The 25,812-nt window shown below is 44.0% G+C and overlaps 1 protein-coding gene across 5 annotated transcripts in view; it reads left to right on the top strand.

Annotated features, from left to right (window-relative positions):
* LOC111866670 overlaps positions 1-25,812 on the top strand; it is a 321,755-nt gene that overhangs the window by 59,455 nt on the left and 236,488 nt on the right. For 4 of the 5 annotated variants that reach the window (XM_033752372.1, XM_023855848.2, XM_033752371.1 and 1 more), the window contains exon 2: positions 15,048-20,934. In XM_033752372.1, coding sequence (XP_033608263.1) covers positions 15,048-20,934 — 5,887 coding nt within the window. Of the gene's footprint in view, positions 1-13,580; positions 13,676-15,047; positions 20,935-25,812 lie in introns of those variants that run through there. The other variant, XM_023855847.2, reaches the window with a different exon arrangement.

The following is a 25,812-nucleotide window of genomic DNA, read 5'->3' as shown; positions in this document are numbered from 1 at the left end:
GGAGAGCTGGTTTATTGCTTGGCTTATTCTTTGAACCTGAAGATGGAGGCAACATTTCCCTCCGAAATGTAGGTTTACTTTCAACGGAAGATACCCCACAGAGCTCAGAGCTCGTTTGGAATATGTAAATGATACTGAGGTTGGAAGCGGCTTAACTGTGTGGATGCGATTAGACATCTGCCTGTATTACCGCGCAGCTTGGCAGTGAATGCAGCATACGTACAATAAATTCCAAATGAAGAGGCTATGACCCACATGTTAGATATTTCATCAGCAAGTTTGACGTTTACACATGTCGAAGTGTGACCCAGAAACCGAGGTCAAATGGCTGTATAAAGATGTTGGTGATGTATAACAGAACGCGCAACAATTTCATCTACGTCTGTGGTTAAGATTCTGTATAGCAGAACGCGCAATACTTTCGTGTACGTCTGTGGTTAAGATTCTGTGTAGCAGAACGCGCAGTAGTTATCTACGTCTGTGGTTAAGATTCTGTATAGCAGAACGCGCAATACTTTCGTGTACGTCTGTGGTTAAGATTCTGCGTAGCAGAACGCGCAGTAGTTATCTACGTCTGTGGTTAAGATTCTGTATAGCAGAACGCGCAATACTTTCGTGTACGTCTGTGGTTAAGATTCTGCGTAGCAGAACGCGCAGTAGTTATCTACGTCTGTGGTTAAGATTCTGTATAGCAGAACGCGCAATACTTTCGTGTACGTCTGTGGTTAAGATTCTGCGTAGCAGAACGCGCAGTAGTTATCTACGTCTGTGGTTAAGATTCTGTATAGCAGAACGCGCAATACTTTCGTGTACGTCTGTGGTTAAGATTCTGCGTAGCAGAACGCGCAGTAGTTATCTACGTCTGTGGTTAAGATTCTGTATAGCAGAACGCGCAATACTTTCGTGTACGTCTGTGGTTAAGATTCTGCGTAGCAGAACGCGCAGTAGTTATCTACGTCTGTGGTTAAGATTCTGTATAGCAGAACGCGCAATACTTTCGTGTACGTCTGTGGTTAAGATTCTGCGTAGCAGAACGCGCAGTAGTTATCTACGTCTGTGGTTAAGATTCTGTATAGCAGAACGCGCAATACTTTCGTGTACGTCTGTGGTTAAGATTCTGCGTAGCAGAACGCGCAGTAGTTATCTACGTCTGTGGTTAAGATTCTGTATAGCAGAACGCGCAATACTTTCGTGTACGTCTGTGGTTAAGATTCTGCGTAGCAGAACGCGCAGTAGTTATCTACGTCTGTGGTTAAGATTCTGTATAGCAGAACGCGCAATACTTTCGTGTACGTCTGTGGTTAAGATTCTGCGTAGCAGAACGCGCAGTAGTTATCTGCGTCTGTGGTTAAGATTCTGTATAGCAGAACGCAAAATACTTTCGTCTACGTCTGTGGTTAAGATTCGTACTGCCTGGCACGACGTATCTCTGTACCAGGAAATTCAGTTTTTCAGCTTTCACGATGGAAATTGCAACAAATGTTGTCGCACTGATATTCATCTGACGTCAGCACCTGGCCTAGCCTTGGTCCCGATTTACTGGACCATGCCATTGTTTTCTAGACATTTAGTAGAGTCTATTTTGTCTTTTTGGGGGCACGGCTGACTGATTCGCGTTTTTTGTTGCTGTTAGCTTTGTCTCGTTGCGATAATTCGCTTAAAATACAGGGGGATTGAACCCACGTAGGACATGGTCCAGTAGCGAGATGATGTTGGCAGTGTAATGAACGTTGGGCGTTTCATCAAAGATGAAGACATTTCCCAATTAGTTGAATGATAAACTATGCTAGAAACCGGCGGGTCGTGGATTCGACTCCCGATGCGGTGATTGATTTTTCAGTTTACCTAATCCTTCCAGCCGCGCTATGGCCTTGAGGTCGACTCAGCCTCTAACAGAAATGAGTACCAGGCGCGTAAGACTGACAACCTCACCGCCATGTGTCAGCCGATTGTCTAGAAAATCTGAGAGCCTCAACGTCTCACGACCCTATGGGCCTCCACTGCCTGTTACAGGGATAGGTTTACCTTTTCTTTTTAGTTAACGATTGTTAGCTTCAACTTTGTCTTCTGGAATATAACGCTGTGTAGTCCATTAAAAATCAACCGACGTTTCTGAGGAACATGTCGCCTCCATCTTCAGGGTCGAAGAATAAACCAAGCAAGAAAACAGCGTGATAGTACGAGTAGGTAAGAAGCAAGCAAGATGGAGGTGACATATTCCTGCGAATCGTCGTTTGACTTTCATCAGATTACACGGCGTTATATCGCAGAGACAAAACTCTTCATATTTTAGGTTAACTGAATTTTAGGCTACTCTCTACTTAAATGGTTATTTACTTCTGGTATCACTAACAGTGAGTAGTTGCGGATGGATTTGTTTGTATGTTATGTGGGACGAGTTAATCGTAGTCTTAATTATTTGCTTTATAATCACTTCTGCCGTGTGCTCGCGTTAAGTATGTAAACAGTGCACATTTACAGTCTTATTAACCCATTAAATTAACATTAATCAACGTAATCTAGTAAGCGATTAAGCTAATAATTGTAGGATTTGAGGTTCTCATAGCCCTAGTTATGAAGAGAATATCTTCTGAGATATAACGCCATATATGTCGTTGAAAGTCAACCGACGTTTCGGAGGACATCTGCGTGCCGCCGCCTTTTATGCTGTTTCCTGCTTGGCTTACTCTAGGACCCTGAAGATGGAGGCGACGTGTTCCTGCGAAACTTCTGTTGACGCTCAGCGGACTACACGGCGCTTTATCGCAGAAGGTAGAACTCTTTACTGTTCATGCATGAAATAGGGTAAATAAACTGGATATACTGAGGTGGCAGTTTATGTCTTCTAATAATGTAGACAGTGTGTCAAGAAAATAGAATTCTGTCGGAACTCTGTATTCAGTATGGAGTTTTTTTTCCTCCCCCCCAGTGTTAACTCAGACAGTAAATAGAAATTCAGTATATATAAATCGTGAAATACATGTTACGAAGTCATATTGTTGTGGATCATTACATTCAGGCAATAAATATGAATTTAATGCCGTATAAAGTCAATAACGACTTCCTTTTGTTTTCTTACGTAACTGTGATTGGGTTCATGAGGCCAGGGTTGATTTTTAGCATACATTCCTTGGTTTGAGGAAACAGAAAGAGTCTTATGAGGTCACCTTGCTCTCTTGTGTCCCCCTTTCTTTTATTATATGGTCCGTGTCCTTGAATATAGGCGATTAGTTCTTCCCAGACCTTCTTTTGTATAAGAGCAGGTTGATGCCTGTTTAGCCCTCCTCCAGTTGTGGTTTATGAGATAACTTATCTGTCTCTCTGTGTTCCTCCCCAATGTTTAGGCGTATGATGTAACGTATCTGTCTCTTTGTCTATCTGTGTTCCTCTCCAATTTTTCGGCGTATGATATAACCTAGCTCTCTGTACGTCTGTCTATCTATCACTGTTCCTCCTCAGTTTTAAAGTTTATGACATCGCCTCGCTTCCTCCCCCTAATGCTTTTTTCGTTCTCTATGTGGTCTGAGTCGTATCAAAGGAAAGTAGGCGATTAGTTCTTCCCAGAACTTCTTGTTGAGTATAGTACAAGCCCGAAAATTTTCTCATAGCATTGCTTTTTCTTAAATACTTTGAGACATGCACGATTTGTATATGATAGGTGTTTTTGACTTTTCTGTATACCTTTTGATCGATTCACTTTTCTCTGATGTATATATTTTGACGGATTTGCTGAAAGCATTGCTAGGCAACGGCTCGGTAAATACGTTTCAACACGCAACAATAGGATCAGTGTTTTCTGTGTGTTCCGTTGCTGGGTAGCAGCCAGCGGGTCTTTGGACCGGGTAGGTAGCGATCACATGGAAACTCCAACAGACGCGCACGCAGCAATAGTGGTACCGCGTTTTCTATGCGTTTGGTCCGTGCAAAGTGATTATAAGAGAGGCGAATTCCAGAGCTAAAGTTCAATGTTTGACTGCAATTTTCGGTAGGAGATAGTCACAAGAAGTTCGCAGTTGAGGAATTAGAAGTCAGCCTGTGAATTTCTGTTGTGTGATTAGAAGACTTATTCGTTATAAATACGTTTCGCGGAAACAGATGGTGAAGACTAGTGGAAATAGACTGAGGAGATTAGTGTGGAGTGATTGGTAAAGAGGAAATAAGCAGTAGTATTATAAGTAGTTTTATTTACAACCTGTGAGTGTTCAATAAATCGATTCATCTAATCTAGAACCGATTATTATTAGCCACGTAACTAGAAATGCATGATTTAGCGAGATACTTACTGACACGCGGTAGGTCTCCACGGAAACAGATCGTTAAGTTGGTCGGGGCAGAATGAAAAATGAAATTGAGTGGATGTGGTTGAGTTTCTCACAGAGGTTACTTCGGAAACTTCAGTTTTCGTGGATATAACGCCATGTAGATGCGTGAAAGTCCACTGATGTTTCGGAGGAACGTACTGTCTACATCTTCAGGGTCGAAGTCGGGCGAGAAACCAGAAAGAAGCGAACCGTGGTCTCTACCGAACTACAGTGCGTTCGTACTCTGGAGGAAATGAAAGATCTTCAGTACAATATACCGTTGATATAAAGCCAGTGTTGGAGCAGAGGTTCAGTACCCTAGTTAGCATGTATACAGTATTATGCGGTGATTTCAATACTTTCATGAAAAAGCGCAGTCGGTATTGTCGGTATAGCGACTGGCTACGGGCTGGACGGCAGAAGAGTCGGAGTTCAAGTCCCGTTAGGAGCAAGATTTTCTCCTCTCCACGGACCGGTTCCGGTGCCCATCCTGTCCAGTGGGTACAGAATGCTCTTTCCCTGGGTGTGAAGCGGCCGGGACTTGAAGCTGACCACTCGCATCCTCTCCCTCTATACGCCATAATGACATAATGCTTAATTACTTCAGCACAGCTTTACCCTTTATTTTTTTTACATGAAATGTAGGGTAGAGTTCAGACTATGGGTGCTGTTGGCCGCGCCATAGCTCAAGCGGTTAGTCGCTGGCTTACCGCCGCGGCGGCCCGGGTTCGATCCCGGGTCTGGTCAAGTGGGATTTGTGGTGGACAAAGTGGCGCTGGGGCAGGTTTTCTCCGTGTACTTCGCTTTCCCTGCCAGTCTTCATTCCACCAGTTGCTCCACAATCACCCTCCCCTATCATCTGGGGCTGGTACAATAGGCCAGAAGTGGCCGCAGTACAAGGGACTTAGTCCCACCCCACTAGCAACAGAAAAAAATGGGTGCTTTTTGAACAAAATAGTCCGAGGTTAGAGACACCAGAAATATATTCCCTATTCATAACACACTATGGAGGGAGGACGTTGCCTTCTGCATCTGAAAACTATTCTGGCTCTACAGTCCTTCGTTGGCCCTCTGCCTATTTTTCAGTTTCTTAATCTTGTACACAGTCGTTACGATTCCTTGAACGGGGGATCAGCCCGTCGCAAGGCCACTACCCACACACGGAACAACGCAAACACAGAACAAACGCAGACATCCATCCATGTCTTAAGTGGGATTCGAACCCACGACCCCAGTGTTCGAGCGAGCGAAGACAGTTAATGCCTTAGACCAGGGGTCTCCAAACTTTTCGAAACGCGGGCCACATTAGGTAATTCAGCACTTTCAACGGGCCGGATAAAATGAGAAATTAATAACTCTAGGTATATGAGTTTTATTGAAAGCACAGAATTTCATAAACTAAATACAAAGTACGTGAGAATAAATTACCGTATATTAATGACAACAGACAGTAGCAGCAAATGCTCATATTTTCATCACAAATTATAAAAAAACAATTAATGTGAATGATGGAACTCTTTTTGCATTCTTAAAATCTGATTAAATTGAGGTGATGATCTGTTACAATTGCACTGCTCCACTGCAAGAAGTCTTGTGCACAAGACGGCTGGCAACGAACTGCTCGCGCTACCTACATTACCAGGAAGTGACACTGCCGATCGAGGCCGAACAAGTACGAAGAAATACCGCGCAGTAAAGGGTCCATAATTAATAAAATTGTGAATAATATTAACATAATATGGAATATCAGTATATTTTAAACACAATCTTAATTGATGAATTTGAAATCTATGAACAAGTATTTTTTTACCAGTACTCATTGAAAAATTAGGTCAATTGGCGCATTTCTGCACAATTCTTTCGCGGGCCATAGTTTGGAGATCCTTGCCTTAGACCAAGCAGTCACTGTGATCGGCGTCACAGTTTCTTATACTCTATGAGAAACATTTCATAGAAATTTGGGGGACAGGCTAGAGCGGCGGTATTTCCGAATCCGCAGTATCAAATTTTATGCAACTCCCTCCACTGATTCTCGAGTTGTTCCACACGGACTGACGGTTGCGAACGCGTCTAGGAAGCCTTTGATACCGAAGACTTCCGCCTGTTTACGGTTTGGGCTTGCTTTCAGTGTATTTCAGCATTGCGTTCAAGCTTTTGATGTCCTATGGCAGTGTTGACGTTCCAAGAGTTCCAAAGGAAGCGTTTGAAAAAGAAATTCAGGAAACGACTTCCGGCATATTTTTCGATGTTTCTTTTCCGTTATGCAATTGGATGAAGACGTCAAAGAGAGATGCTGTTCACAGTTGTTGTGTCGTCGTAATTATCTTGACAGATGTCTGTATTGTAACACGGAGTGTATGCCGGTGGTATTACCTCATACTGACGCCATACATCGCAGTGGTCCACCTTGGGAGCCTTGGGATTTTGTGTCGAGTTCTGTATAAGGATCCAGTATATGAGTCTACTGTTTTGTGTTAACTCACGCAGTAGCGTAGTTGGTTGAGGTACTTACGCTACATGCCGGAATGTCGCAGTTTCGAGTCTCGATGAGGTGGATTTTTTTTCTAATTTATCTAACCCTTCTAGCCGCATATGGCCCTGGGGCTGACTCAGCCTCTAACGGAAATGAGTACTAGGAATTTTCCTGGGGGTAAAGGGCGGCCGGCTCGTAAGGCTGACAACCTTACCGCCATCTATGAACCGATTGTGTATAGAAAATGTGAGAGCCTCGACGTCTCACAACCCTGTGGGCCTTCACGGTCTGTCACGGGGATACCTTTACCTTACCTAACCTAACCCAACTTTTATTAGATAGCAGCTTATTTTTCTATGATACAGGTCCTAGAGTTCGATAAGTCAGAAAATAAATCGGTTTTCTCTGTTTTTATTTATTATGTCATATTATACAGTGTTGTGCATGACTTATAAGACGCGTTTTGGATTGAATGATTGGATTTTTTAATACCTTGTGCTTTCACAGTTCAAGACTACAGGCGATTACAGCGCTATCGCTGATATACACACTTTACAGTTCACCGTTACACACGCACTAGGGTTCTCAGTCTTCACTAGTCGTATCCTGGCAACGGATTTCATAACAATCTCACTGTAACTTCAAATCACACATGAAGTCTTCTTTTCACAGCCTAATTTCTTTCTTGATATTACTCTGCAGTTGCCAATTCCGAAGACTCGGCTCAGTTCAATTCCTCTGCTCCAAAGCTCATGTCCTGGCAGACTCGTCCCGAAATCGACTGACTCTTCTCAACTGAACTCTTCTTTATAACCACTTTGCACGGACCACACAGAAAACAGCCTCTCTGTGTGTTTGCAACGGAAGTTACTCGGTTGTTACTTGCGTATTCGTTGCCGCTGAAATGTGTTTACCGAGTCGTTGCGTAGCAGTGAACGTGTATTCTAACTTCACTATTCCGGTTTACGGACGCCGTGTACTGTCCGTGGAATAACACAAATGTATATCGTTATAGCGGGGCTCACGCCGTGTTCTGTCCGCCTGGGTCTGCAGTCTCTTTTTGTGTTGATCATTGAACACTGAACGGAAACTTGATGTAATTGTGGTTGTTACTCACATCCACCTAGTGCACAGAGCCTAACTAGTTTCATAGGTACCCCCAAAACTGTGAGAATATTGTACAAGGACGATGAGATGGGCAGCAGTTGTAACACGAATGAGGTGAAGAGGAATGTAGGAGTATGTAGGATTTTGGTGGGAAAGCCACAAGGAAAGAGACCACTAGGAAGGCAAAGATGTAGGTGGGAAGATAATATTAAGGTGGTTCTTAGAGAGATAGGTTGGGGTGGTATGGGCCGGTTTCATCTGGCTTAGATATGGGCCAGTCGCGGGCTATTTGGAAGATGGTAGTGAACCTTAGGATTGGGAAATTCTTGTGTATTCGAGGTACTGGTGGCTTCTCAACAGGAATTAATTTCTTTTTGAACACTAGGATTCCATAATTACAAGAGATCCCAGCCCCTGAAATATGTGGACGTGTAGGTGTTCAGGTCGCGCCTGTCAGCCTTGATGATTTACATAGTGTGTTGGCAGCCGAGGAGGATGTACGAGTATATACGTACGTAACCGCCAATGGTATTTCGCTAAACGTATGTCTCCGGGAAAATCCTTCACATGTGACTTCAGGCTGTACGCTGAAATCATTTCGTATGTATTTTGGAGCATAATTGATGTAACTTTATTATTCCGTTGGAATTGTCATCAAACGCTCGGTAGGGTCAGAAAGACAATTACGTATCCTCTACCACGGCGCGAAAGGCACCTGTCAGCAAACTTCAACATTCGAGGAGTGTATTCTTTGAGTTGCGGCGTATAGTCTGCTACAAGTTTGTCGGCTTTCTGGTGGAACGTAGTGATTCCATCTTCAGGCCGAAGAATACGGCCTGAGGGTGGTTTTGAGCCACTTCCGCACCTCCGTGTCAACCTCTTCCGTAATCAGCAAAACGTGTGAACTGCTTTACGTGACGAATAACGTACTTCTCACCGTAAACAGGAAACTTTTTTATGAATATTCATTGCGCTGAGTCCTTTTAGTTACAAAAGAGGACAACAGAACGCTGCTCTTCAGTAGTAAAATCCCGAAGCACGGTCGCCATCTTTACTACTGAAACCACCCTCTGAACATGCGCATCTGCTACCTGAACTGTCAGATGGACTGTGCTGCTACCCAGTGATACACACAAAAAGCCTATTACGTCCATTACAGCTGTTTTGCTTCCATTTATGACCTATTTACTGACTCTCCCACGTATTTTAGTCACGGATTTAGTTTGATTCCACCTGTTCGAGCTGATTTACCGACGTTTCGGAGGAACGTGCTGAAGCCCTCCTAAGGGTCGAACAGTATCCCCAACCAGCAAGAGAGTTCGACATTGAAGATAGGATCAGTACGTTTCTTTCAGAAGGTCCGTTAACTTCTACCAGGCTTCACGGCGTTGCATCCTAGAAGATGGGTACTCTTCTTACTTGAATTTGTTTTTGTGATGTTCCGTGCCGTAGTGTGGTCGTCTTTGGTCGGTTGTACCGTCGCTAGTCCCGATCCCAATGAAAAACTCTGTTCACAATTGAGCGCATACTCTAGAAAACACATGGCATTTAGGGAGGCAGATGAGTGCGTTCAAACAACACTTGACAGTTTCTTCAAACCTGCAGTTTTACGTTCAAAAACAAGTACAGCTTCTGAGTCTTTATCGAAGAATAAATGTATTGTCTTTTTATAGTTTTTAAATAAAGGCTCTCCAGTGATATTTTGTTATTTATTTTCATCAACAGTATTTATATCATTAAATTTTCTATTTATTTGTGTTCTAAGCTTATTTGTCTTTTAGGGCATCTTTTTGCTTCACTAATCCGGATTATCGTTTAATCCGGGTGACCTCCCCTCATTAATTCGGACTAGCGAGAGTTTACTGCACTTCCAGCTATGAATTGTCAGTACCTTGGACGAATTATTACATGTTTTGATTCTAATGGCCTACATGGACCCGAATTACAACAGCAGTTGATTCATGTGTAATGAAGCGCGTTTGTATTCTAACTATAAACATTTCTCGCGGTGGATGTATGGCGCTACGCAGCAGAGGCCTGTCGAGTTGCAACCCGAAGGGTAAATTTAGGCAGTCGTTCGGCCAATAAAAAACACATGTTCCGTAAGCAACAGTTATCATTGCTAAAATTAAATTATAAACATAGGATGTTTAGCCAACCTGCTTTCCGAGTAAACATCTCCCGAGCTATGAGCATCCCATGGATTTCTTTTCCAGGGAGGTAAGGCACACGGTTTGTCTACATACTTAAGGTTTAACCCTCAGTTCGTACGTCACAGGAAACACATTACGTCTCCGCAACAATGCCCAACCGGTTAATGCTGTATGGGGGCACTGTCACTGTCTACTGTGAGACTCACACGAGTCTTATGTTACGACCGACGGTGAGTCGGCCAGTCTGTCTTGGAATAAAGCACCCATGTGGGGCTTACGGCCATATTCCTATTACTGCCAGACAGTTGCGGGTTTGTTGATGTGGAGCGCTTTCTGACGAGAGGACGGGTCTGTCGCTTACAATTGCTGCTGGTTCTCGCCAGCGCAGTCATTTTCTGGTCCGAGTCCCGTGGAACCCGCGACCATATTTTCGAGAACCATACGGAATACACAAGTAGTGTATAAAGTTCCAGTTCGTACGTCAGAGGAAACATATTACGTCACCGTTACAAAGCCCAACCGGTTAATGCTGTTAAGGGAATCAGTCTCTGTTTATTGTGAGAACCATAAGGAACACACAAATACATTCTGTGGGCAGAAAACTCAGTTCATACCTCACAGGAAGCATTACGTCACCGTTACAAAGCCCAACCGGTTAATGCTGTTTAGGGAAACAGTCGCTGTTTATTGTGAGAACCATACGGAACACAGAAATACACTCTGTGGGCAGAGTGCAGAGTTTAGGTATGTTAACGCAGGAGGTTGGGCTGTAAAAGGTTAACCTTTTAGAATTGTTTTGCTGATCACCCAAGAGCAGGCTTGCTCAACCCTTTTTTGTTGCATGGGAAAACTTAGGCAAAATTTGGTGTTTGTGCGGATAATTTGAAGTTCAGTACCTAAAATGTAGCATGTATAAATACACTTATATATTTTTATATGCGTATTTTCCTGTGCTAAGTAAAGAACGCCATCAAGCTGAGCCCTTCTTGAGAAGCCGCCAGTTGCTCAGCTACTTAAGTATTTCCCACCGTTTTATGGAACCCAAATGTTCATTAACATGTTCACTAGAGCTCATTACCGGTCCCTATCCTGAGCCAGATCGATCCAGTCCATACCAGCACGTCCTATCTCTAAGATCCCGTTCAAGTCTCAGGACCTGTGTAACATTTCATAACAAAATTATTTTTTTACGGTGAGGAGTTGGTAGTACCATGCCCAACTCCCAAAGCTGGATGACCACTTCCTGTCGACTGTCTGCGACTGCTTATTCAATATACTCGCAGGTTCCCTCCATGTCTGGAGGCCGTCTCCTCCATCCGCAGCCCGAGGGCGCGCCATGCCGTGGTGATAAGGGACCCACCAAACGTGGATATTGTCTGTACAGTATATACAGTAGAATCCAATGATAGGACGTGTTTATTTTCAGCACGTTATTACAAAATTAGTTGGTAAGATATGTCTCCGGAAACAGAAGCTCATAACGTTTTGAAAATATTAAAAGCATTTCCATAAAATAAATCCTAAAGAAGGAAAAGAGACGATGTAAGTTGATTCACATACAGGGGGGATTTTTGCTTTATTGACCGGTTCAACGGCTCTGCGTTTCACGGCGGCTAGTGTGCCGCTTTCTGCGAGGCGCATACCAGTTTTACCGATGAATCAGCATGTCTGACGGCCGATAACGTTCGGTATGAAGTAGTTATAATTCATAGATCGCAGGTGTTGAAAGTGCTGTCCTCTCTACACTTACAATTTTTTTTCCACTTAATTATTTCGTTAAACACACTGGTACAACAAACCTTCTTACACTTACAGCACACCAGGCACCAACTTTCACTGGATGGAGCTGGACTTCTTGGATTAGATATGGATTCTGTGATCTCCAGTAGCTATTATTTTGCGTATTTACGTATCCCTGCAAGTGAAATAACGTTTCATAAAAAAGAATGTCATTTGCGGTTCTATCTCACCTTCGACGACAGACTGTGGAAACCAGCTGCAAAAATGACCCATAATAGCTGGATCACGCCGCTGCAAGGTGTTCGTGGGTTGCTGTTGCTTTATAGGGTCTAAGCTTCAGCAATTGTGTTGCCGTTCTTGCACTAGACTCTGACACTCCAGCCTCTTGAGCTAGACGTTTCAGCGATTTTTTAGGCGTATGTTCAAGTGTGGCCCCTGTGTCATTAACTTTTCCTCAGTAAGCACTTGGCGCTTTTTTTTTTTTTTTTGTTCCTTGACTATTAAGATTCCTGTTGTTCTAAATTTATTCATCAAATTTTGAATTTGTGTCTGCTGGGAACTCTTTTCATCACGAAATTTTCGCCGACACTTTCCAGCAGACCCGTATTTCACGTAGGTGTCATACAGAAATACTTGTTGCTCTAAAGTATACCGCCTCATGATGTACCGCGCTGCCGACTACCTGTTAACTGGGAACAAATGGCTAATGGCGCTGTTAACTGATGTTCACAACTCGTAAACTGCACCGCTCGCCATGAAACATAATTCCGTTAAGCATTTTTTATTGCTTTCTTGGCCACATTTATCATTTATGTTATTATTGTTGTAGGTGACATAAATGATAAATGTGGCCAAGAAAGCAATAGAATAAAAAAATACTGCGATATTAAAATTTAGGACTTTTTTCACTTACGTCGCTTATGAACTTATTTAAGCCATACAAAGTACGGATACTCGTTAAACTGGACGGTAAACGAGGCCCTCCGACAAGAACTAGAGCTGCAGGCGGTACTGGTAGCAGCTAGACCTCATGAAGATAGCACCAAGACATACCGGAAGTACCGATCGCCCCACACCCAACACGTGACAATTTTGACTTAGTTCATCCTGGTCTGTCACACTGGCAGTAGTATCAAGGAATATTAACACCGTCCAGTGTGATCCTTTATATGTTTCGGTCTGAGATGGTCGCTCCGACAGAAACATGCAAAGGATGAAAGTTAAAAAAAAACAGTCACACTGGACGTCGTTAATAATCTTTTATACTAGGAATTTAAACTATTTTTGTCTAAGTAAGATTTTATTTTTTCACGGCGGTGACCGCGAAGAAAGCCATCTTCTGGGATGTGGCACCATGTGTCATCCGACGTTTCGGAGGAACTTATCGCCTACACTGCGCCACATCCCAGAAGACGGCATTCTTCATACTTTTGTGTAGGATTGTATCTGCTATACATCCTTGAGTAAAGTATAAATGAATCTACCGTTGGTGGTCATAATGGCTCAAGAACCTGTAATTCAAAAGTCGCTATCTGTGATAGCTGGAAACGGTTTGCGTAGTGAATGTCGGGTTTACTGGAATCAGGTTTCGTATCTGCGTGGATATTTGTGGCGTAGACCAGTCATGCAAACAGTTTGGGTATAAAGTTGGGCGAGCGAACGTCGGTCGGTCGGTCGGTCGGTCTGGTAGATAAAAATAGCCAACCGAGTGGTTTTGGAACTCAAGGACCTCCGTTGCCGCTATGTGCCGGCGAGAGTATGTTCCAATGCTATGTCAAATAGATCAATGAGTTTGCGTGCAGGATGTCAGGCAGCACAAGAATTTCAGTTGCTAACTGTGCACAGTAGAAGACAGCTGTAATCAGATGGAAGGTCTTTTTGTGAAGCACTTCCTCAAGAGGGTGAGTTGACTTCTGTTAACAGATGAGCGCAGGTGTGAGGTGTTGGTTCAAATGCCAGTAACCAATAAGGAAAACGTCTTCCGTCTCTTTGCCACATTAATGCGAACAGTGCATTGTTTTGTTGTAACCGAGTGCGAGAAGAGTGTTATGAACTCCTGATTACGCGGCAAGTTTATCCTGGCTCATTTTAGGATCTTTTTTAAATTCATAATTCGTGAATTGTTATAGCATAGTTAGTTAGGGGCACAATGCTACAAGTCGGAAGTTCGCGGGTTCGATTGCCTATAAAGTCATTGGATTTTTCATTTGACCGAATCTTTCCACCTGCACTATGGCCCTTGGGGTAAAAGGCGTCCGGCCCGCGCGTAAGGCGGTATTTTAATAATGTACATTTTTAATAAATTAATATGTAATTATTTACGAATGCTAATATTGTCATCCAGCAGAACATCATAGTAAATATGGGCCCATATGAGAAGTAAGATGGTTTGCAATTGAAAAGGGCATTTGTTAAACAGCTGAATTCACCTGATGATGACCGAAAATGGTCGAAACATTTTGTGATATTAATAAAACAATTTGAATGGTATACGTTGAGTTGCGTTAGATGAAGAAGCCCAATAGAATAGTTTGCAAGTACGCAACATGGATGCACCCTATAAAGAAGGTGGTTACTTCATATTTCCATTCGCGTAGACTTTGGATTTTGTGTGATTTTATTTTTGCAACAAGAATCACAAAAACTTAATGGGCGTGTTATTCATACACAGTTTTAGTTCCTATGTTTCGGTTGTAATTACTAATATATTTCTGATGCACATATTCTTGTAGTACCTAAATTTTAAGAGAAAACACTAATATATAAAAGGATACAATCTCTGGTACCACATATCTTGACGGTTCCCTTTTACAGGAATTGGCTTTAGATTTGGATACCTACTGTGAATTTCCGGCAGGGGTTAAAAGTGTTTTGTAATCATTGTGCAGTACATTTAATATCACAATGGAACTGTCAGTCTGTGGTTCATGAACCTTTTTTTATTGCTGGTGGGGTGGGACTAAGTCCCTTGTACTGCGGCCACTTCTGGCCTACTGTACCAGCCCCAGATGATAGGTGAGGGTGATTGTGGAGCAATTGGTGGAATGAAGATTGGCAGGGGAAACCGAAGTACTCGGATAAAACCTGCCCCAGCGCCACTTTGTCCACCACAAATCCTACTTGACCAGACCCGGGATCAAACCCGGGCCGCCGCGGTGGTAAGCCAGCGACTAACTGCTTGAGTTATGGCGCGACTTTCATGAACCCTTAGTTGTATATTTTTCTGCCAGAAAAGCATGTGATGGTGCGAGTAACACGTAATCTCCGTTACAGACGGTGAGCGCAACACAGCGGGCTCGACCTCTGGAACCCCTGGAACAAAGTGCCGTCATGGAGACAACCCCCACGCTACAAGTGCGAACGAATAGCGGCGAGGACTTGAGTGACGGCTGTAGGTCGCCAGTTGCTCCAGGACCTGCCACTGTTCGCAACAGAGAGAAGGAAGCTGCGGAAAAGAAGAAGAAGAAGTGGTCACTGGGAGGTTTGTTTCGGAGACGTAAGAAGGATATCAGTTCAGAAAGTAGTTCGCAGGATGAGGAAGAGGAACAAGTACCACGGAAGGGTTTTCTTGCCCGCCGTCGTTCTCGTAGAGAAAAGAGGAAATCTCGAATTAACAGAACAGTTGGCACTTTTGATCACATTGTTGTGAACCCTTTGACTCAGAACCTAAAGTCGCCTGTTCGTACTGAAGGTGGCAGTGCGATACACGACGTGAATGGATGTGTTGGGGATACTAATGCCAATACGTTGCTGAGGGTGAATGAGTGTCAGCATCACGATGATGGGCGGAGAAGCCGAAGTAGAGAGCCTCTACAAGGTGGCAGTATTGATAGGTTGTCTTCACGCTCAAGTCGCGATTCGTACCAGCACCACCTCCGGCAAGACTCCAGCCTGTCCCGTAACAGCAGTGGTGGATCGGGTTCTTTTGAACAGGGCTGTGGTTTTCGACGGGGAAGACGTGACGCTGTTAAAGCGAGAGCCGAAGCACTTCGGGATCGTCAGAGAGCAGAGTCGAGTTCTGGGGATGACGAGTTTTCCACAAGTTCGGCTTTGTCGCGGTTTAAGAGTGATGACGCTTTGTCTGTATCCCATCAAAGGGACGGATCTTTGAACAGGAGATCCCGAGTAGCAAGAACTGAACGTTATATTAAACGCTTATCACGGGACGAAGACGGTCTCATGAAAAGTGATGTTAGAGAAAATGAATTCCAAAGACAGCAGAGACTTTGTAAATCTGACGCAGAAGGAAATCTTAGATCTTCTATCAACAGAAACAGAGGTATTTCCAGCGGTACCAGATGGGCAGCTGTTACTGCTGCTTATCAAGAATCTTGTGATCTTGAGCATCCCAAGTTGCTTATGAGGGCATCTTCGGCTACGCCAAGTCCAGGACATAGTCCACTAGTTAGACCGAAAAATATTTTGCATTACACGAAGTCTGCCCCTCCTTGCCCTCAGGTAGGATATAGTGCATCAACATCAACGTTTCCTCCCCCTCATAGTATTCATTACGCCACACCAGTTACTACCAATAGCTTGGATCGAAAGACTGCACAGCACTGCGTACGTGCTCTCGGGGCTTCACCTTTATTACCATCGAATACAAGCTCAGAGTCTCTTCTGACTGTAGAAATACCTCGTGCCCGCATTAGTGACTACAGGCAAATCAAGCCAAACTTCGAATACGGAATGGGTGGGAGAAGTGACAGAGAATATATCGAACTCCAAAACCCAGGACAGCGAAGCTTGTCGTATGATAGCTACATTAATCGTGTTATGCCCAAGTATGGTTCAGGCCCTGGTGGTCCTTGCCCTACACGCGAGTCAAAGGAAGTGGTGATGCAGTTCCCAGGTTCGAGACTACAACCGTCGCGGAGTTTGGAGTGTAGAAGTGGCAGTTCTGGGTTTGTAGCTGTGAAGCATGGTCCCCCGCCCCCACCCCCGCGTGACCCTCAGCGCCGGTTACTGTGTCCTCCGTCTTGTCAGCAGGACCAATCGAGACCTACGTCATTTGCATGTGATGGCAATAACCATAACCGTTTCCAACTGCAGCAAGAGTACCAGCAACAGACTGATCTCAACACTGCTGGCGTGTCACCATTCGCCATTCCACACATGGTTCACAAAGCCTGCGGTGATTCAACCGGTTGTGATACGCCTTGGACTCCGAACTGCCAGAGACGTTGTAGCTCGGACAACCAGCTAGCCACACTTCATTTCGGCCATCAGCCTCATATTTTGCGTACTCATGCATATAATCCCATCGGTCGTCCTCTGCAGTCATCAGGCACTCCTGAATCAGTTATCCCTGTATCGTATCAACAGCAATACAGTGCAAATGGGAATAAGTTCGTTTTAAGAACTACACCTCCTGATACCTATAGTTCCTCCCCTAAGCAGTCTGTAGCTATGGGGCAACAACAACAACAGTTTCAGTATTTCGCTGATCAACACCCTAGAAGCAGAAGGCCAATCCACATACAGTTTAATAGTGCTGTTTCTGGTAGTGATCAGCCGTATTTGAGTGATTCACAAGTTGTGTTAATGAAACCACCTCATCAGCATCAAGATAAGCGTCACCCTATGCAACACGCCACGGAGTTCTGGCGCCAGAAAGATCAGGAAGGTGTAATAAAGCAAAGAAAATCATTGGTCATTTCACCAAGATTGCCTCTTCATCATACAAGCAGAAACGATCGTTCCAGGTCTAACAGCCCTAGACGGAAGGAACTTCCTATAGGTCAGGTGACAAATTCCAGTTCATCACCCCATATAGCAAAGTCTTCGAAAATTAGGGTTCCACCCCTTTCAATACCTGCAGTGCGCCCTGCAGATTCTCTTAGCTCATTGAGTGGCCATTCTGATATATCCAGTCCAATGCAAATTAGTTCGTCTGGTCAGTTCTCGCCAGATGTTGCTGTGCATGAGAACTATGAATCCTCCGGTGGAATGGATAGTTCGAGAAGAAAAGAAAGCTCGGGCACTCACCGCCCCCTTTCTATGGTTCTCGAGAAATCAGAAACTCCAGATCAGCTGCATCGCCATGAACCAACAGAAGAGGTTCCTTTATTGAAAATTGTAGAACATGATCAACAGCAACAATCTGTCTCTGACTCAGTAACGACAGTGCCACCAGTGCCACCTGCCCGTAGATACTCTCGCCAGAGTTCCGCATCTAGTATTGAAGCCGCTGACTGGATGTCTGAAGATGCTGGAACGTCAGAAGAAGGTCACAAGAAAAAGAGGAAGTCTAGTAATCTGGAAGACGCCCTCACAGAATTGGAAGCCATTTATAAGAGCTTGAAACTGGGTGATGAGGATCTTCTGGACCGTGCTGAAAGAAGAGATCTGCCGGTTGCGCACCAGAAACTTGGCGGTGGTACGTCTGAGATGGCCCAGCCATTGTCATCTTCTTGGGGTGCATCACGTGGAGCAGAGTCCGACTCCGGATACAATTTTAGTTGGGGATCATCCTCTTTTGAATCTGTTTTCGACGGCAGGGATCCACCACAGAGGAAACGTGCTCCCTCTATACGACGGTCAGGTATTCCTGATAAAGTAATGGATGACATGGCATATCGTCGTCTTCATCCAAAAGACCGGCCTGGTTCTCAAGATATCCGAAGCCTTGTGTCCCAAGCAGGTAGTTATCTCGTTGCATCTCCTGCCGCAGCTGCTGCTGTGATAAATCCGGGGGACCTGCCTCAGAAGCCTCTGTATGCTTCAACAAGCCAAGAACCTGATGTAACATTAGATGATGTGGTGTTCAGAAACATTCGTCACGTTAACAACACACTCAAAGTCCCAGATCCACAACCACCGTTCGGAATACCGCTTGGTCCCATTACCCCTGCACCCAATACTGACTATCTCCATGTAATCCCCATTGACAATTATCGTTCAATGTTCAAACCCAGGCGGATACCAGATATTGTGAAAGACGATTTGGCTTATCGTAATTTAAGAAAAGACTCTCAGAAAGAACCTTCTTTTAATTTGCGCAAGATTGCTGCTGATATGAGCAGTATTTTGAACAAAACATTAACCCCTAGTTCTCATTCGAAAAATGACAATTTCTCCATGAGGAAAAGAAGAGCTGTGAGATCTCTTTCGGCTAATATACACAGCCTTGTGAAGAGAGAGCCCTTCATGCTTTCATCCAGAGATAATGAACACGATTTTGAAAAAGCTCAAAGTCTGTCGGATCTCCCTGACGCTTTGCAGGTGGCACAGAGAATTTTAGAAGGAAAGGAGGTAATTGGCGGTGGTTCTGTTAAAGTTCGTAACCTAACAACAGGATCATGTAGTGAACGTTCTGTTGATAAAGATATTTTACCATTGACACAAGAAAGTCGCCGTTTGTGCCGTTCGCCAGGCAGTAGCTGGGCTGAGCGTGCCTCCCTCTCAGACTATGGTGACAGATCGTCTTTCTTCGCTAATACAAGCACGGAAACACTTACCGACAGTAGGCCCAATCTCCTGCAGCAGGATCCAGGGTCAGATAAAAGGCACAGCTGGCAGCAGAGACTCAGGGTGTTTATTCCATCAAGTACAGTCAGTGACAGTAATGAAGATAACTTTGTTCCGTGTGATATAACTTCCGCACAGAGACCACCACCCCCGCCAACTCCCGAAAGGAATTCTAGTCTTTTATTATCAGAATGCAATAAAGCAGATATTCATCAGAGACCACCACTTCCTCCTACCCCTGAAAGAAGTTCGTCGCGACGCCCGTCATTAGATCAGAATAAAGTTATGTCCACACTTACTCAGATGTCACCATCTGTAACACCTGACAGGGAAAGTCCTCGGCAACCACAAGACCACAGCCGAGCGTATGCCTCTAAAACGGACGAATCTGCGATTCCGGCTTCTGTTCTTGATAAACGTTCCGCTCGTAACTCGCTTGACTTGAGGTCTAGCAAATCTTTATCTCCAATGGACTCGTCATTGCCCATCCCAGAGGCAGTTCCAGGATCTCCTATAAATGAAAGACAACTTGAGGAGCTTCTATCAGCTCTAGCTCGAGAAGCTAAAGCGACTAGTGAGAAACTGGAACGTGAACTCGAGGAACTACAGGGAAATTCTCAGCAAGGGACCGACACTGCAGAACAACCAGTGCTAGAGAAAGATCATCAGTTGACTGAAGGACAAAGACCTGAGTGTCAAGTAGGGAAGAAACTCTCACAAACTGGTGAGGAGAAGTACGAACTCCAAGAACAGAAGTCGGTAATACTACAAGGAGAATGTAAATTGGAAAACCAAAAGATTGGAGATCAGAAGTCACAGCCTCAGATGGAAGTACAGCAAGAGCAGGAGAAACAGTCAAACCAGGAGTCACAAGAACGTGAGAGAGGACAGATAAGTGAAGGCTCCAAACAGTATGGATCGGTCTCGAAATCTCAGTGTACGGGGAAGAAAGATAATGTTTTGAGGGAAATGGTTAAAGGAAGCGATAAACCATCTCCATTGTGCCATACGCAGGTTGAGAGTTCAAGTACGATTACTCAGTCTACAGAGAAGCGCGTTACGAAAGAGAGTCTTCACATAGAAGAATCGCCGTGTGACAAGAAATTCGAACAAACCCCGAGTAACTTAAGTGAAGATACCGATGCGGCAGGCAAAGAACAGAGGTCAGACATTGTCCCTAACATCGTTGACTCCGGCCGAGATGCACATCATGAAGTGCCGCGTGGTAATGCTGACACATCGAAGGAAAACACAGGTCATTGCGATGAGACAGATTCGTCGAATAATACTGCAAGCCGGTGTGATGACTCTGATGCCTCTTTCAAAACTGCGAGGGTGGAGTCAAGTAGCCCGTCACTGAATCATGACCACGAAGGGGACACAGGTGAAGTCACGGAGCCACAACAAAGAAGCACCGCAGCTAATGAACCTGTAGAAACGAATGCGAATGCGCAGTTTTCAGAATCTCTTGAAGAACAAATTTCCAAAAGTGCCGAAACTCAGGACCTCAGTCTGTCAGCATCTGAGCTCGAGTGCGGTGTTCAGTGCGCAAAGGTTGCCGCCGCCAGCGGTGATGTTGAAGTTTCTAATGAACTCGATAATTCAGCTGCAGAACGCCAGATGTCGAAGAGTTGCGCAGAAGGTGAGACGTTAGGAGCATCAGCATCGCCTTCTGCAGCAGCAGCAGCCGGTTGGTATTGTCTTCCTCCGGTAGCGGATCCTGCCACTGTGTTGGTTGCATGCTCCTACTGCATTGCATGTGTGCACCAGATCGCGGGCCTCGACTGCTTGACAGTTCTCAGTATCATCCTTGCCGTCGTATCCCTGGTAGCAGCCCTAGTCCTGTAGCACCGCACATTTGGCACACCTGCGATAGAAATCAGTCACCACAATTTCACAGAACTGTCACGTTGGTGTTCACCAGTACAGATGCAGCCTTGGGTCCACCGCGCACCCCTTGAGCACCCCTGCCGTATATAGACTCATCTAGTTCCTGCACTTGCCATAAGAAGTAAGTCGCAAGTTGTTGCCTCCTTGACACTTTGCTGAAGTCATTTCGAATGGATAGCCGTGGGCCACTGTCAAGCTCTGAACAGCGGGATTAGACCGTTGTATGTGTCAGGCCGCGTGCGGTGGCGTAGTTGCTTTAGGCACCATGCTACAAGCCGGAAGGTCACAGGTTCGATTCCTGATGAGGTTATTGAATTTTTCAGTTGATGTAATCCTTCCAGCCGCGCCGTGGCCTTGGGGTCGACTCAGCCTCTAACATAAATTAGTACCAGGAATCTTCTGGGGGTATAGGTGCGGCCGGCGCGTAAGGCTAACAGCCTCACAAACATCTGTGAGCCTCGACGTCATTCTCATTCTACCATTTACATTTATCTGGGATGTACGATTCAGTAAGTACCAATCATCGGATGAGAACCTGTTTGTGACAGATTTAAAAAGGATTACCGTTCTATTCAAAACAGCACACTTCGCAATATTGGGTGAACAGTTTCTGATAGGGCCAGTCACAGTGGCCGGACCGTCTAAAGGCATGGTGTTCAAATCCGGCCCCTCCATAGCTCAAGCGGTTAGTCGATGGCTTCCCACTGGGGCGGCCTGGGTTCGATCTCGGGTGTGGTTAAGTGGGATTTGTGGTGGACAAAATGGCTCTGGGTCAGGTTTTCCCCGAGTACTTAGGTTTCCCCTGCCAATCTTCATTCCACCAAATTTTCCATCATCATAATCACCTGACGCAGATGCAATAGGCCAATCAGTGGCCGCCGTGCCGAGTGGACCCAGCTGGACTTCACCCCCCACTATGCGAAAAAAATTGGGTTCAAATTCCACTCAAGGCATGGACGTCTATGTGTGCGTTTATTCAGTGTTTATATTGTTCTGTGTAGATAGCGGTCTTGCGTCGGGCTGATCCCTCGTCCGGAGAGTCCTGCCGACTGTTTAAGATTAAGAAATTTAAGTGAAACGAAGCGTTTCGCATATGCCCTGTGCTCCAAGTGGGGGCAGCAGAAATGAAGATAGATACATGGATAGCGTGTCCAAAAATGACTTTGGCAGAATTACATCAGTTAGAGCACGTATAATTATCTACTGGTAGCCATTATATTAGCTCTTAATCAAGATCCCAGGTATGTGAAGGGCGGTGACAGATTCTGTTACGGATGTGCCCTACTCTGCAAGTCGTAGACCATTGTAACCGGGATGACAGAGCTTGCACTTATCTTGTGGCAAGTCAGAAACTAAGTGACGTCCGTGTTGCACGTAATCAGTATATTAATATATATATGTTCTGAGATTTTATGCCTTCAAGTGTCAGTTTCTGTCCAGAGTCAATTATTGTTAGTATAAAAATATTTGTCCACAATTTGACCTCTGTTCATGGGTTATTTATGGACGCTTTCAGTATGAAGGTTGTACAACGCCTGTGGTTTTTGTTACAGTTAATGAGCTGTACATGGGCATTTCTAGTGTCTTCATTTTAAATTCTTTTCATGGTTCTGATACACCAAATGCTTGTCTTAACGAACTGGTTCCATTATACTAAATGTGAGCAGACTTTTTTTATTATGTACAACAAAGTGGCTGTTAATGTTTTACACATTGTTGCATATTAACATTTGTAATCCCCAAACTCGTTTACCCTGACTTGACCATGCCTCAAATAAGTGGTGTCTGTGATAGACGGGGTCCTGTGCAGACTGTGTGATTACAAAATCTCGTAACTGCCTAACTGTGAACTTTTGAAAATTACCTTAATATTAAGTTTTGTGATGTTTGTTTTGTAATTATGTGTGAAGTGATAATTTTAATGATGCAGATAGTCGATTATGGTGGTGTAGACAGCGATCAATTAATCTCTGTACTGAGATTTTCAGAAATCCTGTGTAAAATATTTCAGTTTATGAAACTGTAATACGCTGTGTATGAATTGAGGTACGATCTACATGGACGCTATGATACTTTTTTTTTTGAGCGTCGGTAAACGCGAACAACTAACCTCCCTTTTCCAAAATTACAACTCTTCCACGTTATAAATATGTGTTAAGTTTGTTTTTGTTGTCCCTGGCCGTAATATATAGGCCTACGTTTTATATAAATAACAATTGATGCCAAAGTAAACAAAGCTAATTTCTTGAATCAGACCAAATTAATAAGATTTGAGGTTTTCACGGCGGTGACTAAAGAATTCCGTCTTCTGGGACGTGGCGTTATGTATATCCTGTGTGAACCGACGTTTCGGAGAAATGTATCGCCTCCATCTTCACGGTAGAAAAATCCGCGAGCGAGGAACCAGCGTGAGGACGTGGGTGCAGACTGCAGCCACCTGGTCACCCTGAAGATTGAGACGATACTTTCTTCCGAAACGTCTGTTCATAAAGATGTACAAGGTGCCACATCCCAAAAGACGGAATTCTTCAGACTGAATTTGTCTATGTATATTTAATAAAGTTACCCTGCCAGTACAACGCGGGTGTCAAGCATAACCTCAGACAACAGACAAAGTCGAATAGAATTTCGGCACATTAACAGTCAGTTTTTTTTTCCTGAAACCATACATGGAAGCGTTAGTGAATCATAATTGTAGATATATATGGATATTAATTGACAAAGCATGTAGCATGGTTTTATTTTGTATGATGTGCAATTGTTATGTATGATTGATTTTACCATTTACTAAGATCAGAGTTCAAGAAATGCTTGTTCGCTTTCACATCCTTTCCTGTAGAAAGCAATAAAGAAATGTACAGCACCTGCACGTATATGTACTGTTTATTTGTACCTTTAGCAGTAGCCGATAAGTACCACGTAAGTATTACATGAATTCAAAGTGAACTGCCCTGAAGGCCACATTTGTTGCTGAAGTGTGTTGTTGCATAGCGGTGTGTGATGTTGTGTTGTTTTCTTGTGTACGCTGGAATTAATGAACTTCTGAAGTCTCAAGTTAAAAATACATGTAACTACAGAGAAAATCATAACAAATGCATGTTCTTTGATTATTATCGTGTGTCGAAAAGGTCTTTTAGGGTGTGTCACTGTGACATGGTGACGTATGTAGTTGTGATTGTCGTTATAAAGCAGATTATGTTTTTAACATGCGATGGGGACCAAACTCAGCAGTATGTTAATGCGTTATGTTGTTATAGGAGGAATCTACCACTGCACTATTTTTATGAAAATTATATTTTTATGAAACTGACCCTTATTGCAGTATTCCTGCTTGTGACACCTTGTAACATTGGAGGTGGATATTAACATTTCCATCTTCAGATTTGACTGTAATATCCATATCCAAGGCTACAGGCTGTCACAGGTCACAGAATCATAGATCTTACGCCTTGAAGACGTGGTGAAACTTGTGTTGTTTAATGTCGCCAGAGTTTTATTATTTTATTGTGTTACGCCACTTAAGTTACTTTGACATCAGTCTCTGTGTTCCTTATCCTATGACGTTCCTAGAATGGTGTATACCATAGTTTTTAATTACATTTTTTACCAGGGTTGGCCAGGATACTGCCCACGTTGGACAGTTCAGCAGTCGTTTTGACTAGTGCGCAAAAAAAGTTAACCTCTGGCATTTCTCGGAATCCATTTCACAAGCAAATAAATTCGTCTTAAAATTTTGTATTTAATCTGGAATTATGTTTCAAACATACATAATGCAAGGGGGTACTAATTTGTTCCAAAGTTAGGGGAAACCGGGGTATATTGCAACAAATATTAAAATCTCTTTCTTTCTCTCTCGCTTTTGTTTAATGAATACTGTTGTTGCATTTCAGTTTATATTTATTTTTGGATATAAATAGGAAGCTTTACATTGGATAGGGGCTGGGTGGGCCCCATAGCTGGAATGGACGCTGTTTAGGAAAAATCTTTCCTCCTGCCGGAAATCGAACCCCGGCCGTCCATCTCGTTGTTACACCGACTGAGCTGTCCCGGCTCCTAATTCAGTCACACATTCTCAGAATTTCAGTCATACAGATGATAGATTCGTTCAGTTGACAGGCCAAATCCATCGTTAAGTCTCGCGACGTGGGCCACATTCATGACCCGAGCAGTGTTCGAAGCCGAGATCGCAGTGTGTACGATGCCGATGCCAGTTGTCCTTTATAATGTACATTTCTTGTTACGTAACATAGTCACTTCCGGTGTATGTGTTCTCCCAAAGGGTAATTCGTCACATCTGAACGAGTTCCTCTACGTCAGAGGCAGCTTTTTACCAAGTGTTCAGCAGGGTATGATTTCCGATTGTGCTTTGTTGGGTGCTTTTTCCCCCCCCCCCCTCCTTTTCAGGATTTGCGTCAAAGTTAATTTACGTCTTCGGGCTTCCAGCATCCCAGTGACAATCTAGAACCTTAGACGACACTATGTAAGATTTGAGGCTTTCACGGCGGTGACTATGAAGAANCTTCTACCCTGAAGATGGGGGCGATACGTTCCTCCGAAACGTCGGTTAACACCACATATACACGGTTGCCAAATCCCAGAAGACTGCTTTCTTCTTAGACGACAAGTTTTGGCTTATCGGGGCGGGAAGCTACAGTTAACGCGCAGTTGGTCCCGCCCA

Source organism: Cryptotermes secundus, unplaced genomic scaffold (assembly GCF_002891405.2).
Source record: "Cryptotermes secundus unplaced genomic scaffold, Csec_1.0 scaffold54, whole genome shotgun sequence".
Lineage (NCBI taxonomy): Eukaryota > Metazoa > Arthropoda > Insecta > Blattodea > Kalotermitidae > Cryptotermes > Cryptotermes secundus.
Note: the sequence above shows the minus strand (reverse complement) of the source record. Positions and strands in the feature narration are given on the sequence as shown.